The 18196-nt window shown below is 39.6% G+C and overlaps 1 protein-coding gene across 4 annotated transcripts in view; it reads left to right on the top strand.

Moving 5' to 3' along the window:
• The window catches only part of kiaa1522 (KIAA1522 ortholog), a 148937-nt gene that overhangs the window by 106282 nt on the left and 24459 nt on the right, over nt 1–18196 (top strand). For 3 of the 4 annotated variants that reach the window (XM_039739525.1, XM_039739524.1, XM_039739526.1), the window contains one exon: nt 16454–16609. In XM_039739525.1, the coding sequence (XP_039595459.1) occupies nt 16454–16609 (156 nt within the window). Of the gene's footprint in view, nt 1–12154; nt 12254–16453; nt 16610–18196 lie in introns of those variants that run through there. The other variant, XM_039739527.1, reaches the window with a different exon arrangement.

Genomic DNA, 18196 nt, shown 5'->3' with positions numbered 1-18196 from the left:
AGTCTTCCTCCAAAAGAACGTTCCGGTTGAGCCTTGATTGATCTGAATATCTTGGTGCCTGGAGAACCTAGGGGGAATATTAGACCAATTCGACATCTTGTCCCCCTCTCTTCAAGGACATTTTCGCCAAATATGGCCCAACCTTCGGCACCCGTAACACTGCCTCTGTCCTCCTGGTATTCTCCCCCTGAGGGACTGAAAACAATTAGGAAACGTTAGGTCCGCTCCTTTTCTTGCTGGGAGAGAAACCCCTGCCGCCTCTAATGGTGTTTACTCTTTTATTTCATTCTTATTAGGAGACCCCTGTTTTATTTTCGGGATCTCCTTTTTGATCTGGGGCTTGTCCACAGTCTGAGTCTCTCTATTAAGTAAAGAGAGACCCTTTACTGTCTGCACCCCTTTTGATTTAAAGATGACCGGTGGCGGCGTCTTTAGGACCGCCTCGCTCCGGGAGCCAGCACTATCCAGCTGCCCCGGCTCGATCGATCCTTCCTCTGACCGGTCCGTCATAATAGCACTCTCATTTGTAGGGCCCGCCATGTACTGGCACCCGCTACTTATTAAACGCTGGCCCGAATCACACCGCGTCACTCTATTATTTACGATACGGGTCTTGCTTACCTGTATCGCCGCATTATTCATCTCGGGAGGCTCCCCACCAAATCGCTGCACATAGGCCCTCACTTTCTCTAACGGCTCTTTGGCTGCTGCTCCCAACTCCTCAATTATCTTTTCATGGTCTTCAGGACCTGCAAGAAACTATTAACGGGCTCGACTAACCGTTCGAGTTCCTGTAAGTCAATATTGTTTACTTCGGCCGGCAGGAGACTTACTTCCTTGTTCGTCTTACCTGCCGACCAGGAGCCAATGAGCACGTCCGCTTCTGGCACGTGCTCTGGAGTGTCTCGCGGAGGCTTCTGGGACTTGGAGTTTGCTGAGGGTCGGGTTGCCTCCTTCAGCGAACTGCGGTCTGTCTTTGTTAATACTTTTTTGACATCCCGATCAGCCATTTCCCAACCCTCCTTACCTTCTCGCGGGGTGAGTGGTGCCTCGCTCGCCTCCCCCTTCCCCTTCGGAATGTCCAAGTCCGTTCCTTTGGGCTCGAAGGCGCAAACAGCGGGACACGGACTTCCTCCTTCCTAGCAAGCAGCGGGTGTGCTGTCGTGTCCCTCTTCGGCTACCGTCATGCGGAAGTCATCTCCTAGGTGCTCTGGCTTCGACAGGAGCAGGCCGTTGTCCTCGGGGCAGTCTCCTTTTTCCCTCGGAGCCTCCAAGTGGTCATCTCCGAAGTACATGCACGGAACAAAGTGAGTAATAATAAACGGGTTTTTATTAACATTCCAGGCACGTACCTCAGAGTGATCGTTGATTCTTGGAGGTTTCTCCTGACTTGTAAGGCCGCTCCTTGACTCCTCCCGAGCGTCGGCCATTGCACCTAAGGCTCTTCTGCTGACGTTGTCGCTCTGCTTGCCCTTCTTCTTTCCCATACCGGACTTGGATTTATTTTTGGGTTCTGGTGATGCTGTGGTGATTCCTGATGACGTAGTCTTCTCGGGGTTCTCTGCCCACAGAAATTTTGTATGCAGGTCCTCCGCAATAGACGCTGGAGTATCCTGCCGACTACGCCACAGTGACAGATAGGGGCGCTCTCGCTCCCTTGCACCCCTGTCCACGACTCCAGACACCAGGTAAAAGTCCAAATGATGACTTTATTAAATTGCCACAGTGCACAAAGCACCCTCTCCTCCACAATACTCATAAACAAATCACAAATACTACAATCCTCCACTCCCAGACGCGTTGCCACCCTTCCACCCAGCTCAGCTCGCCGTCTGGGAGCTCCCACTGTCCTTTTATATCTCCTGACCGGAGGTGTTCCTAATCCCCAGTCCATGTGACTCTCAATCACTTCTGTGTCAGGTACAAGTTCTTTTCTTCATCCCGGAAGCACGTCATTCCTCTTGTCCACATGTGCTTCCGGAGCGTAGGGAAAATATCCATTATTCCTCCCTGCAGCGTCCCCTAGTGGCCCCCATGGCATCCAGCAGGGTTGTACATAAAAACTACATTGTCCATGATACCCTGTTGGTCTTCTGGGGACCACCATACTGCAAGGAGGGCTCCACCTGGTGGCTTGGGGGTATTGGCCGGAATTAACGGCCGGCCACCCATCACAACTCCTTATCTTTCGGGTGAAACACCAAAATATCCAGAGAAAAATACTGACATGAAATGAATTTGCAATCCACATACAAAAAAGGCTGTAAGAGTGTGTTAGTAGGCCCTGTTTGTACCTTGACCACATTTGTTGCCTTTCTTTTTCTCTGTATGGCTGAAATAGGCCCTGCCCTATCACAATCCTAAATTGATTTAAGCTAGGTTGAGAAAGTGGAGAAAAACTCTAAAGGACTGGAAGTAAGGCCCATGCAGATATAGGGGGAATATGCATATGCCATACAGAAAGACACCAGACCTAGGATTCAGTATCAAGATGCTGAAGTTTTATCAAATTCCATGCTATTGCCTCATGATTTAAATGAATAGGTAACAATTCTTTGGCTATCCTTTTGGGACAACAACTACATCACTTAGTCACTGTCATCTCCATAACAAGACCTTAACAAGAACTTTGTTTGTAACATCTGACTGAAAACCAGTATCATTGCATAAGCCTCCAGAAGATTCGGACTTCATATGTGTGATGCCACTGTGCAGAATGTTTGAAACGTTTCCAACGCTGATAGTACCACTTGGCCAGAGAATGACTCTTTACTGTCTGTGCTTCTGCCTGCTGCAGAGAGATGTCTCTTTCAGAATTCTGTAGATCTTCATTAAATCAGCACTTCCATGGACACCTCCTTCAAGCACAGATTACTGTTTCACATACGTTGTCCACTCTCATTCTTGTGACAGAAGTTTGTGTGCTTCTCTAAAGAAACATTTTTTTCACTCCTGTAGACATCCATTTATACCGGTGTATTTATTATTAATTAAATGTATGCAAATTATCACACATACATTTTTATTGTTTGGGTTTATACTCAGGAATGAGGGGAGCAGAGCACAGGTTCACAAGAATAGATAAATGTTCTTAAAAAGAAAGGATATTCACTTTAAGAGGGCGGCACGGTGGCGCAGTGGTAGCGCTGCTGCCTCGCAGTTAGGAGACCCGGGTTCGCTTCCTGGGTCCTCCCTGCGTGGAGTTTGCATGTTCTCCCCGTGTCTGTGTGGGTTTCCTCCCACAATCCAAAGACATGCAGGTTAGGTGGATTGGCGATTCTAAATTGGCCCTAGTGTGTGCTTGGTGTGTGGGTGTGTTTGTGTATGTCCTGCGGTGGGTTGGCACCCTGCCCAGGATTGGTTCCTGCCTTGTGCCCTGTGTTGGCTGGGATTGGCTCCAGCAGACCCCCGTGACCCTGTATTCGGATTCAGCGGGTTAGAAAATGGATGGATGGATGGATGGATTCACTTTAAGATGAAAATGGAATTAAAAGCACAACCATATAAAGGAAGAATTCCAGAAACATCTGTAAGTCGATAAACCGTACTATCCAAGATGGACCAAGACACATGTTTCAGAAATACACTTTCCAGTATAGTAGCCACATATATTTGCCTTGATGTGTGGGATTTACAATGTGCATTTACACTTTGAAGATTCAGAGTCCAGAATTTAACAAAGAGGGTAGTAAACAGTTACAGGTTTCCTGGGACAACTGTGTGTGTGAGTGCGGGTGTGTCTTCAGGTAATTCACTGAATCCTGTGATCCATCTTCTGGGTGTCTTAGTGCATGCTGTGTTTGGCAGTGTTTGTGGAGACATGGCTAGGATTCCATCACAAGGACTAAGTTGCAACATGAACTCACCTGCAGATGCCGGGCTTCTTAAGATTTTAGGCGTGTACTATTTTGTTTTGCTGCTGGCAAATTATTTAAAGATTAAATAGAGACTCTGAGAAAGAAAAACAAAGGAATGAGGAAGGTATACTTATTTAAAAAGTGTCTAAAATGAGAATGTCAGAATAGTGCACATAATGTATATTTGCTAGAAAAACTTTTATTTTTTTAGAAACTCTTCCTTGAGTCTTTGTTATGTTTTAAAAGTAAATTATTGAGGCGGCTGCACAGCAGCTTGAATCTCAGAAGCAACCCCTGCACATTTTCATCTTTAGCATGACTTCTGAATTTTTAATGAGCTTATTTGTGTCCCTTGGGAGACTGAACCCCACTTACCCATACCAAACATCGAGTGCTTCTGTGACGATTAATAGTTAGTGAGGGCACAGGCTGCAGAGTAGTATGTAGTAAATGGCTATTTAATAAGTAAGTTATTGGAGTTTCATGTATGACCTTGACTTCCACTTCTTTTCGTCATTTTGTAAATACTCTCAACTGTCTGTGTAGGGTTTGCATGTTCTTTCACATTTAAAATCCCATAACTTTCCAAGTTTAAGAAAGATGCTGGGGAAGAGAGTTATAGAAAGTGTAGAGAATGTTTTTGAAAGTGTGTCACAAGTAACAACCAAGCATTGTTGGAAACTGACCACTTAGGCTATCAATGCTGTGCTCTCTGATGAATTTCCTTGGAAAACCAGATCCTGAGGGCTCTGTCTGAGGATTGACACTTCCATTTTGTGGGGACTTTGGGGAAAACCAGGGCCTCAAGTAATGCCCTCTAGTCACTGCCCTCTATAAGAAGGAAAACAGGGCCCATCCTAAGCTCATGTTTGCTATAATTTAAAAAGTTTGTTAATCATGTCCATCATGTTGTCTAAATAAAACAGCAATTTTCTGTGTGAGAAAATACCAGCTGTTATCTTTTAAGCCTTTAAAACTGAAAGTTGTGAATGTGAAAGAAACTTGTTTAGGACCAACTGGGCAGCCTGCTCCTGCACTAAACATGGTAAATGAACCGGTTTCTTTGAAACAGTAGCTAAATTAAAAGTACAGTGCTGACTACCCTGCTTGTGATGGAATAGTACACAATAATTAGGTTCTAATCTTCAGGCATGCTTTCAAAAATAACTTCATTGTTCATTGAGTCTTGGGCTCAGGTGCCTCGTCCTTCTCACAATCACACCATTGATCAAATAGACTTAGTAGAAAAATGACCTTGACACTGGGCACGATCTGATCTGATCAAATAAACTTTCTCTTCTTCTATCATGTTAGAAAAATACTGTAAATGAAAGGAAGTGGAGAAAAAGAAACAAAAAACCTCTGCCCTGAATGTCTTATCTGGGAACAAGCTTTACAATGTTTGAGGCAGGATATTTACATAGTTCTTTCATGGAGTTATTTTTAGACAAATATAATGAGAAGTAAGATCTTTTCTGCAGTAACAGCCTAGCTTCAACGGTCAAGTACATAAATGTAATTTTTTTTGTAGAGGTGAATTGTGACTGTGGCAGTTGTCATTAATTCTCGCACTAGGATTTAGTTATTGCACTTTCTGAATTCAGTTTAGCTTTTCTAAACAATAAAGCACTTCATTCTTATTAAGTAAGTAAGCTGTGTCATTATGTTACAGAAGATGCTGCCATTTCAAGTGGCCCTGCTGCAGTGTTAACTTATGCGGCATGACACCGAGTGGTAAAGACAGGTAATGCAGCCTGTAACTAACAGGATATAATGGATTGCATCGCATCCTACTTCTGCTACTGAGTGGAACTGTTACCAAGTATAACTGTTGTTTTATTAATTGCCAGACATCTTACATCACAGACATTTGACTTCATTTAAAAGAAGGTTGTGGTGAGAAAGTTTAGGTCTTAGCTGGCTTTCAGTAAGCTATGGTAACCCAGAATTAGTGTTAATTTGCTTTAGCATACAGAGGTTTCCATAGCACCCCAGAAGTATGTTGTGATTGTGAATATAAAGAAATTAATTAATAGTTATTTGAATGCACAAGTATATTATTTACTGTGGACTAGAAGGTAGTGTCCCTCTGGGAAAATTTCAACAAAGTGCCCCCCCAAAGGTAAATATAATGCTTTCCTGGGAAACGTGAAAAGATCAAAAGACAACAAAGAAGCACAATAAACATTCAAGCCCAAGGCTGAAGCTCTCATTAACTAGAAAAAAAAAACAAACTTTTGTTGTATCCATTTTTGTGGGAATGAAACAATGTCTTGAAAACAAAATTAAGGGTTACAATAAAGAGATTTTTCACTAAATCTGAGATGCATGAGGAAATAAGATGCGTGTTATAAAATAAAAGGAAATGTCAAAAGCTCAAGTATAAAGATGAGGTTATATTTATTAAATATATTTTTGTTCATAGCAAACTCACTCAAAAAGCTTTGCCTCTTTTTTCAACATATTAGATTATATATTTTGTTCATTTTCTGCTTTACAAGTCTAATTGGGCTTTCACTATCTTCAAAGTCACAAAGAACCTAAACCCATCATGGCAGCATCAGACGCAAGGCAGGACTTAATTTTTCCATCACAGGGTACTTGCCACTCAATCATGCAAGCTAAGTTAGGCCTGCCAGTCTACCTAACCTGTACTTCTTTGGGATGTGGGAGAACATGCAAACTGTACACAGGCAGTGAGTGAGCCAGGATTCAAACCAACTCCCCTTAAGAAGTGCAAACAAGTAGCACTACCTGTTGTGGTGTTGTGCTTCACACTTATATAAGTGATGTGTAAAAAAAACAAACATTATTTTCTATTTCAAAAATTAGGTTTCTTTGTTTTTTTCCTAAATCAAAATTATAAAAATGATTAGCTTTCTCTTTCTATTACCATAATTCTTCAAAAATATATATCTGTTGGAAGCAATTTTTGAGTAATATCATCCTGGTTAATCCCACAAGTAAAAATTGCTTTTGTGCTTCTCACAGAGGCAGATCAGGTGTATGCTGGCATATTTGTTTGCATGAGTTGGACATACAGTACACGGAATGCTTGAGCAAAAGATATAACTTCAATACCCTACCAATACCTCCTGAACAATACACTGCGTAGCTAAAACTGAGAATGCTCACATTACTTACAATCAGCTGTATTTACTATTTAAACTACAGCTGGAACACTGGATTTGATTGATTTAGTTATTTAATAAATAAGTTATTGGAGTTTCATGTATGATATTGGCTTCCACTACTTTTCATTACTTTGTATATACCTTAACTGTTTGTGTAAGGATTGTACGTTTTTTCACATTTAACATCCCAAAGTCTTCTGATATAATTTGAGATATTAGATGCAGTATTGACAATAGAGGTCAATAGACAATCCATACTTAGTTTTCAATTTTCTGAAAGTTGAGCAATGTATACAAAATATCTTAATGTGTAAGATTGGATTTTTGGCAGAAACATTAAATCACAATACCCTGAAAATGATTATTAACAAATGAATTAATTTTGTGTGCTCTCTGATAGACCGGCTGTTTCAAATTACTCTTAACTCACTTACACATTCTGGGTGCACGTACTTAACATCATAGTTTGCATAAATGAAATAGAATTAACTAAAAGCAAAAATATTGATGCCTATTTTATATTACATTGTTAAGAATGCACCTTCTGTCAATGTATAAATGGTAAGGTTTTAAAATTTTGGTTCAGCAAACCCGGGTCAGCTGGTTTAGTTGTGACCTGCTAAGAACTGAATGCTATGATAAATCAAGAGTTTGTGCCCGCTCCCAAGTCTTCATGTCATCAGCAGTTGCCTATGCTAGTCAGCTCACTTGGGTCACACAAACGAGAAGTACATGGAGTGCCTTTCATAGTTCTAACTAAAGAAAATGAGAAGTCAACATTTGAACTTAGGAAATAGCTGGCTTAAAGCAGCAAATGAAAACCTTTGGACAGCCACAGCTGTGGAATAATGGCCCAGCTCTGGAATTCTTGGTTCAAATTACTCTGTCATGTTAGAATGTTCAGGTTTACTCCTGGTGATTTGATTTCCTCTTATTTCCCAAAGGTATGCTTTTTAAGATAATCAGTGGAGCTATGTGATCCTGCATTAAAATCACTGTGTCAATGTGCTGGTTTGAACTAAACCCATTCATTCTATCCATCCATGCATTTTATAACCTACATATTCATTTCAGGGTCATGAGAAGTGCATAACCCACCAGCCTTGTGTAGAATATGGCATTTAATACTGGACAGTTTACTTGGCCATCATAGGGCATTCTTATCACACACAAGCTTAACTTACTGTAAAAGTTGGATTGATTCTTCTTAGCTGAGGGAAAATCAGGCTTGGGACATTTCATCTCATTTCATCTTTCCATCTGCTTTTCCTGGTAAAGGTCGTGGTGGCTTGGAACATAACATGGGTAACTTTGGGTTATTTGGTTGAGATTTTTGAATTTTCAAGCCTCGTATTTTAAAGTGTAGTTTATTCTAGTTTATTCATAAGCCTATAATGATTACTTCTTGCAATATCTTCTGTAAATTAATAGTTAGAATTTCACAACAATAGATTCAGCATCTTAGGAGGATTGTGATGAAGATTTCTCCTCTAAAACAGAGAATGGAAAACCTGTCCCACAAATCCCACATGATGAGTTTAAGTAAAGGAACTATATGCTGCAAAGTTGCTGTGTGCCAGATGTTTCCGTGTTGACCCAGTGTTGCATCTTTATCCTTGATACATATTCATGCAATCTGAAGACAGAGAGGGAGCACAGTGCCCCTCAAGTGGCTGAATATCATGCCTATTGTGGCTCCCTTTTCCCATTCAGCAGTGAAGATCAGCCACACAGGGTTGCTTTGTGTTGCAGAAAGGGGCGGAATCAAGTCAATAGCCTTAGGAAATATTTACCAAGATCAACAATTGTCTCTGTGTCAATCTACCAAACAATATGAAAAGAGACCAGAGGTCTGAACAGAGTCCAGTTTTCATTTTTACTCTTTCCACAGTGAAGGAAGTAGTAGCCGAGTATGTTAGAGTGAGATAAATCTTATGGCTACAGGCTCAGTATCAGCACACAGACAATCGAGCTTGTTTAAATAACAGGCTTGGTGAACACAGAGGTTGACATGCAGCCAGTGATCTGAATCTGCTTTATTTCCAAAGTTTGGCAAATGCACCCAAGGTTGTAATTCAGAACAACTGAGCCACTAGGGCATAGCAATAATCTCGTAGAGTCAAAGAAGAAAAGGTTATCTTATCTTTGACTAAGCAATTCTAAAAGCAGCCTGACTGAAATCTTTTTTTAAAAAAACACAGTATTTTCTGACAAAGCCACATGATAAATAGCCTACTTTGACAATATTCAAAGAGCCATCTGCTTCAGATACATTGAAGAAAAAATGCAAATCCTGCACAGGCAGACATTTCAATTCATCCCACGCTTTACATCTCTGATCTCTCATCTCGTTCAAACAGTTTCACATTTTATGGAGTTTCTGAAGTCAGCAGCCAGTCATGGTCTTGATCTATACTGTGTTTCAATGGACATTTTTTCCATGTTCATCTCTGTTTGACTTAATCAATGAATAAGAGTTTTTACCGTTTAAAGGAATTTGTCAGTTGTCAGAAAAGAAAGCTTTAATAAGCTTCCTTGCAAAGCTGTGGCTCTGTGAATAAAGCCCATCTTGTTCACTATGCTGTGTTTTAAGTTATGTATAAATCACAAGTACACAGCACACAGTTTTGTTTGTACAGTTTTAGCTTGGGCAGATGAAGTAAAGTCACTTAAGTTCACTCATGGAGTCAGTAATGAGAACTGAAGTGATGACTCTTAGCTTTATAATAAGGCCCAATTCCTTTGACATTGGGCTGTGACAAAAAGAGAATCAAAGCATCTGCCTAAACTAAAGAGAAAGCAGTGCTAACAGACAGGAGAGCAGCATGCTGGACAAACAGATTTTGGGACTTGGGTTCAGTTTTGCTCATTTCAAAGTGGGTTTCAAAAGGATACCCCTGTTTTCATCTCCATCATTAAAGTAAAGATTTTAAGAAATTAGTCCCTCAGTGCATAAAAAGTGCATCTTGCAATCAAATTGTGTTCCTTGTAGAATTGGTTCAGACTAGTGCTATTTGACTAGGCTCTAACCCTGAAGTGGACAAAGCAGATTTAGAAAAGGATCAATCAATATGCATCATTGTTGCCATTTAAAATAGTACAATTTAGAAACAAAAAAGGAGAAAGATTAATTTAGTTTGTGAATTATAGAAAAAAAACCATGATATTACTAAGACCTGCTTAACCCAGTTTAGGAACATAAGAGATCAGAGTCCATTCAAGACGCTTTGGACATGAGGCAGAAGCTGGTGACAGAGAGGGTGGCAGTTCATTACGGGGTCTCTCTTTCATTATCTCTCTGGTACAAATAATTGAGCCCATTTAAAATGATCCAAAATGCTAACCTACTTGTGCTGTGAGACAAAAGGAGAGAGGGACAAACTCCACACTGTCAAAGACTCGTGTTTGAATCTGACACCTGGCTGTTGTCTGTTTGGAGTTCATACATTCTTCCTGCTTCTATGCGGATTTACCCTAAAGTACTATGGATTTCCTCCCACATCCTCACAGATGTGCTGGTTAGGTTAACAGTTGTGTGCATGAGTGGGCCCAGCAGTGGACTGATGCACCATCCAGGGCTGTTTCCTGTTTCCTGCCTTACAACCAGTACTGCTGGGATACGTCCTGACCCTCATGACCCTGAATTGGATTAAGGAGGTTTAATAATAGTATGTTATCAAACACATCCTGACCAACATATAAATCTGTTAAAGGGACCAGTTTCTGTCATTCGTGTCTTATTGTTATAAACAAAAAACGTGAAGCAATAAAAATAACTCAGGATTCAAATGTTTAGCAGTAGTCAAAAGATGTAAATCTTAAGGAGCTGGTGATCTAAATGTATTTTGCATTACCATTAGTAATTGATTTTTAATTTGCTGTAGATATAGTCTGGAATGAAAACCTATGGCTACTGTCGCCCTTAAGACCAAAACCTCTGTGCTAGACGACAATGCCTGTTTGAACAATATCCTAACTTTGCCGGTTTTGATTTGGAATCCAGGCAACATACTGTCCACAGGCTAGTCGGTTTCTGTACATAGAAATAGCAGTGGGGGCTGAACCTACAGTCTCATGCTTACCTGTACATCCCTGCAATTGGCTGGTCACCTACACTGATAGCAGATACACAGTTTTTGTACTGTTTAGTCTTTTCATTTCATTTTTGTAGGGCTATTATTTTTATTCTTTGCAGATTTCAGTTATTATTATTTCAAGTTATTAATCTGACAGTAGTGACTGTGCCTTGTATTATAATGACTTCATTAACATTATTATCTATATCATAAATAAGTCAAATATATTTTCTTAGATTGTGAAATTTGTATGAGACCATTTGAAAGGAGGCTATAGGTTATTCTAAGAATGTATGCATTTGTAAAGTGTATTTTTAATATATTTAGCAATATACCATAAAAATGTATAAAATAAGGCAGGCAACACCCCTTCACCCCACCCCCACTCCAGTGACTCCAACAGCATAATTGCTGGCTCTACAAGATTATTTTACATTGCATCTACGAATTCCCTCCAGACTTGAAGTGCATCTTTTTGATTGGATGCTGTATGTTCAATGTAAGAATGAAAAGGCTTTATTAATCCTGGTGACAGAGGTGATTTGTGTCCTGACTGAATGAAAAGAGGAAATGAGTGCGAGAGGGAGGGAGGGAGAGAAAGAGAATGCAAGCAAAATGTACACACATGAAAGTGTGTGCGCGCAGCTCAGTTAATGGGAGGGGAAATGAGGATGTGGGACTGTTGTCTCTGTGAGAAAAGCATTACCAGCGGCTATGCTGGCAAGGAACAACTGCACGCAGGAAGAGACAAGCTGACATCAGAGCACAGACACCTGTGGCTTCTTTACTACTTACTGCTCAGTTCTGTGGCTGTGGAAAGCTTTGTTCACTTTTGCTCTGTACATGCCAGGTGCTCTGTTAGTTAAGGAGAATCTACTAATCTGAACAAGTTACTTTTGAGCACTGAGAGTTGAGTGCCGCGTGATGGGAGGTAGAGTAGTTGCCCGTGGACAATAGAGGGATGCACTGACAGAAGGATCCTGCAACTGGGACAGCAAGGCTGAACAGTTCTTTGTTAATGCTTGTCGTGCTTTTTTAGTTTGTCTTCTTTAGTCGCCTACCTTTACTGGACACATTTATTCAGATATACTGGATTCTACACTTTTTTTCCCTCCTCCCAAAGAAGCTATGGTGGTATTCTTGAGCAAAAATGTCCGTTCTCTTTTTGCTGTTATTAAAAAAAAGAGTAAGTACACATCATTGTATTTATCTATTTATTCATTAGTTTATTTGGTTGGGCAAGAAAAATTGGTAAGCATATAATGTATACTGGCTTATTCTAAATATCTAAATTTCATTTAGGTACTTTTGTGAATCTGTGGAAATAAATTATATAAGTTTCATCCATTATCATTAAAGATACAAAAAAACTTCATGCTCTTACAGAAATGAGTAGTAGAAATTTAAAAGCTTTTTTCTGATTAATTTAAACTGCAAGACATTTATCTAATTCTAATTCTAGTTCCAAAAAAAATCTTATTTGTCCTGAAACCTTTTCTTTGCGCCATCACTGTGAAATTCAATATGAATGAACTGTGTGGATCTTGCTATTGTCTTCAAATTCAAAAAGCTTCTTTGAGGGCTGTGATCTTTGCAAACAAAGGGTGACCATGGTGACAGATCCCCAGGTAGAGTTTATATTCATCAGGCTCAGCTCCAGTATCAGGGTTACAGAATGAGGCTAAGGCTCTGCAGTTCCAGAATATGCAGAGGGTTGGTTTATCATGTGAAACTGTATATAATCTTTGAAAAAACCTAAGAACTGGAGATGAAACTTTTCTTAAAATTAATTCTTCAACCTGAACATTGCTGGACACAGATGTATGATGACTTTGGTTAAATTTTGCAAACCTAGTTACCAAGAAGATCATTTTTGGATAACTTAATAATTATTAGTAAAATAAGACAATTCAGATTAATGAACTGTGCTTGTTCTTGTGAAAACTGCCCTCATGTTTGGGGAACACAGGTTATTCAGGCCAACACAGTTCACAATTTCTGTTCACTAGTATAAAATCACTAAGCTTTTCAACTTCAGCTCTTGGAACCTTTCTCCACATATGTACTTATTTCAAATATTTGTTTACAATAAACAGTTACACAGCTTCTGTCTTTGCTCACATGTACTTTTTAAAGTGCCAACTGTCATCTACTGTATCTGCTCTCATCATAATTTTAAACCCTTTTTCCTGAAGCTGCCATTTCCAGTTCTAGGATCAAGTGGAATCAGGGCCTATCCCAGCAGCTTTTGGTGTAAGACAGGAAACAAACACATAATGAGACACAGGACACATCAGAGGGCACTGTACCACATTGACACTCCACTGCTATCATCCATGCATCCAATTCCTTAATCTGCTTCATCAAACTTTAGGGTCAAGGAAGGTCTGGGTCTATCTCAGCAGCAGAATTGAGATGAAGGAAGAAGCCCTCCCTGTTTAAAACTCCAGTCCATTGCAGGGAACACTTGTGCACAACACAATAACCATGCATGCTAAGCCAGGTTATGGTCCTAACTGACGCTTTACATAAGAGGTAAAAAAAATAGTTTTGTTTCTTCAGAATGGCATTTTAATTATATTTACTAAAAGTGAACTTTGGAAAACATCCAAACGACATGTCTTTAATTGTAAATGTACAGAATTGTTTGAAGCAGTACAGTATATTAATGCATTCACAGTATTCACTTTGGTATAGTGGCTTTAAAGTCTTACTGTGGGGCATCTATTTTCTCTTATTTCAAGTCTTACAAAAAAAAAACTTTGTTATGGTCTTTCTCTCTAGCTGTAAATGACTAAGTGATGCGCTGTACCAAGTCTCTATTCTAAACTGTCACTGATGATTTGTATGTTGTAAGATCAAACAAGGTATCTGTTAAGATCTTGTTAACATGGACCAAGGCAGCCCCATTCTAAAGTGTTAGTTTTTATTGTTTAGCATAAAACAAATAAACAACTGAGTAAAAAAAATCACTTTTACACAATGTGCAATATATGCTGTTTCATTTGTCTTCTGACGTGTTCCTGTATTACATTTTCAATACTGATCATTCATAAAAGGCCTAACACTCCTGATTTTAGTGAAACTGTAAAATATTTTGGAAAAGTCATCTGGTTGAAAGACAAAAAGTTTATAATTTACTTTTTGATAGTAAACAAAGAGAAAATGACATGGTCTGCAAATGGCTGTAAAAAGAAAATGCAAATCCTGGAATAGCACAGGCTTGGTATTTAGGTGAGGACTTGAAATCCTACACTGGAGGAATATGAATGCTTAAAAAACAAACTACAAAATAGTAGAACAATGAGCGTGAAATTCAGTTCAATTTTCCATATTTATACATGGCATCTTCTTCAGCAGATTTGCATGGAGCATTACAATATTACTAAAGTACTACTACTACCACTACTACTAATTATACTATTAATACTAGTAATTTTCAGATGCAAACAAGTTAAATATATTAAAAGAATAGGTTAAAATAAGCAAATACATATTACATAGATTGATGATTGCAAACATTATCTATCTATCTATCTATCTATCTATCTATCTATCTATCTATCTATCTATCTATCTATCTATCTATCTATCATCTGATAGATATACCATTAATCCACTTTACAAACACATAATCCAAGCCAGTTCCTTAAATGAAACAAAAGCTTCATCGTGTTACAAAGATGCATATAGATGTTCTTCTTGCATCAGCTCTTTGAGAGCACATCAGCATCGCTTTCTCTTAAAGGGGAAGCACCGTGTCCCTGTTCTTCCACTCAGTGGCTGTGTAATGCCTTCCAATGGCCAAACAAGACAGCATTGTTTTTCTTCCAGCATTATGTGACCTGGCTGGCATGGTGGCGCAGTGGTAGTGCTGCTGCCTCGCAGTAAGGAGACCTGGGTTCTCCCTGTGTCTACGTGGGTTTCCTCCCACAGTCCAAAGACATGCAGGTTAGATGCATTGGTAATCCTAAATTGTCCCTAGTGTGTGCTGGGTGTGTAGGGGTGTGTGTGTGCCCTACGGTGGGCTGGCACCCTGCCCGGGGTTTGTTCCTGCCCTGTGCTGGCTGGGATTGGTGGATATACCAGGTTGGACAACGACTGACGGACATTCTGTGACGTTGATCATAAATGGGCTTACTTTTTTCTGCTTCCCCAGCTAAGGACATTATGTTGCTACCTTCAACCCAAAAGATATATTGTGGCCTCTTGCTAGCTCTCACTGGACCCTTTCTCTCTTTCCTTCACTCTCTCTTTTTTTAAAGTAGACATTCAGGCACACATTCAGTCCTTGCTGATTCCTGTTTTCCGTCATCTTGGAGGATTAGTTCTCACGTCTTTCTAGGATATTCACATTTTCTGTCTCTGTGCAAAAGCCTTGGAGGTTTCATTCCTACGGCATCATGCATCCCAGGAATGGCTGGGTCAGTGTGCCCTGTCATTCTATGTCGACATTAAGGTCTCTCTGGCATTGCCAGTGTAAGTCTGCTTAGTTTTTGGAAGTTTTATACTGGGCTTGCGTGTGCCCATTGCCACCATTAATATCCTCTTGCTAGTCAGGACCCTTTTTTGACTCTATGATTATTATAGATAAAAATATATTGAATATGCTAAACACAGGAACAGCAGGAAAAGAGAATGGATTGGTGGGCCAACGATTGACTATTGATTAAACATACGACTGACCTATCAATGCATAATTCAATGAGAAAAAATACAAAAGAAAACACCTATCCATCCATCCTGCATTAGAAACCACAATCCAATGTATGGGTCACGAGGGAACAGCACCAATCCCCAGTAGCAGGTATTTCTGCTAAATCAGTACAGGTTTATAATAGATAACATTTTTGATGAAATCCACAACCTTCAAAAACTAATTTCTGTCTCTATTCATGTTCCTTGACATATCTTTGCTATACTGCTACTGTAAGGAAGAAGATGATAGCCATTAAGCACACAGTAATTTCACACACACTCAAATGTTTTTAAATGATTCATTTATTATTTAAAAGTAAGAAGACATCTGGATCAGCCCTGTGTTTTAAGCATTACCTACACAGTTCTAAACCTTTGGTTACATTTTTGTAATAAAACAGATACATCAGAAAAGTATGGAAACAGTAAAATTACTATAGTCTGTCACCTCTAACATATTTGAAGTGTTTAGTCTATCATAGTTTACTTATTTTAGTTTGCTTATTATAGTTTTAACTGACTGGAAGATTTTTAATCTTCTTTTAAGGATCAAGAAAACCAGAGCAGCACTAAAAAGAAAATATTCTATTAAGACAGGCGGTGTATAAAAAAAATAACAAAATTGGTTTAAAAATGAATGTAATATAATTCTCCAATAGACTAATGGTTTGTATTTCTTTTATTGCAGCAAACCCAAAGCCTGATGATGAAAGCCAGCTCACTGTACATTATACAGCTGGACAGTCTTACCAGGAGAATGTGTTTATACCCGGGAATAGGCCGCAATACTTGGAGAACCTGCACAGTGAGGCCCAAGAAGGCCTCAAATCACTGCAACAACAAGGTAAGTAGACATGTTAAACCAACTTTAGAGTGTAGTGTGCTCTGTTGTGAGACATTATTTGTAAGTAGTCAAAAATGACAGAAACACTAATCACTAATCATCATGATGGAGAGTTAGGTAAGTTTGATCAAATGAATACAGCCACAGGTAACCCTTCTTGTCTAAGTATGGCAAACATTGCATTAATCACTATAAACATAAGAATACTTGGGTGGCACGGTGGTGCAATGGGTAGCACTGCTGCCTCGCAGCTAGGAGACCTGGGTTCACTTCCCTGGTCCTTCCTGTGTGCAGTTTGCATGTTCTCCCCATGTCTGTGTGGGTTTCCTCTGGGTACTCCTGTTTCCTCCCACAGTCCAAAGACATGCAGGTTAGATACATTGGTGATTCTAACTTGTCCCTAGTGTGTGTGTTCTCATGCCCTGCAGTGTGCTGGTGCCCTGCCCAGGGTTTGTTTCCTGGATTGTGCCATGTGTTGGCTGGGATTGGCTCCAGCTGACCCCTGAGACCCTGTAGTTAGGATATAGTGGGTTGGATAATGGATGGATGGATAAGAATACTGTTGAACTGGCTATTTAGCTAGTTTCCCTTTTCATCTAATGTTTTTACAATATAATTATCTTAAGATTTGACAATACCCGCAATTCCACTTTCAACTACTCTGCTTGGTATAATTTGCTCCATGTGTCTATGGCTTTCTGTGAAAAAAAAGTATTAAAAGTGTATGTGAAATTTAACATTAACCAACTTTTATTTGTGTCTTCCCATGTTCTTGGTGAAGTACAGGTTTCAAAGTAACAGCTGTCATTCCACTGTACTTAAGTTCTTCATAATTTGTAAAGCTTTTGTCATGTCAGTCTTCAGTCTCTGAGTGTTTAAACAGAAAAAGTCAATGCCTTTAGTCTTTCCTTAGAACTCATACTGTACGTCAAAATCCAGGAATATGTCTAGTAATTCCATACATTTTGTCTACTATTTTAAAATACTTTTTTGTATTATGGATATCAAAATTGAATACACATTTTGGATTAAACTTTATAGATTTGTTATAAGCTTCAAGCACAAAGAAATCTGTATTTAAACTTTTAAAGAAGCTTTAAATAAGCTTTTACCTTTAACAAGGATTCTGGAGGGTTCATGGGAGTATGTCCAACCAGTCTTCATGTGTTTTGTGGAACTGAAATAGTCATACAAATGTATACCTCAGGGTGTACTGTGAGGAGTCCTCCAGGAGTATGGTTAATGGGCATGCTGTTGCAAGCTATTTGAACCCTGTTGGATCCACAGAAAAAGCTTGGTTTGCTTTGCCAGCAGTACTGCAAGTCAGACTCATTCCCGTTGGGTGTGGGACTCTGCCAGAGCTGCTCTTTTTCACTTTCATTCATAATTTTTATTACCAGAATTTTTAAGAGGCAGCCAAGGAGTGAAAGGTGTCCAGTTTAGTAATCTCAGGATTGTATCTTTGCTTTTTGCCGTTATGGCTACATGAGGCCGTGATCTTAGAGAAGTTTCCAGATGGTTGCAAAGTGGCCGGAAAGAGGATCAGTGCTTCTAGGTCTGAGATCTCAGTGCCTCTAAGTCCGAGGT

The sequence above is a fragment of the Polypterus senegalus genome, chromosome 17, assembly GCF_016835505.1.
Source record: "Polypterus senegalus isolate Bchr_013 chromosome 17, ASM1683550v1, whole genome shotgun sequence".
In the NCBI taxonomy this organism is placed as follows: domain Eukaryota; kingdom Metazoa; phylum Chordata; class Cladistia; order Polypteriformes; family Polypteridae; genus Polypterus; species Polypterus senegalus.
The sequence above is the reverse complement of the archived record's forward strand: the minus strand, read 5'-3'. Positions and strand labels throughout refer to the sequence as shown.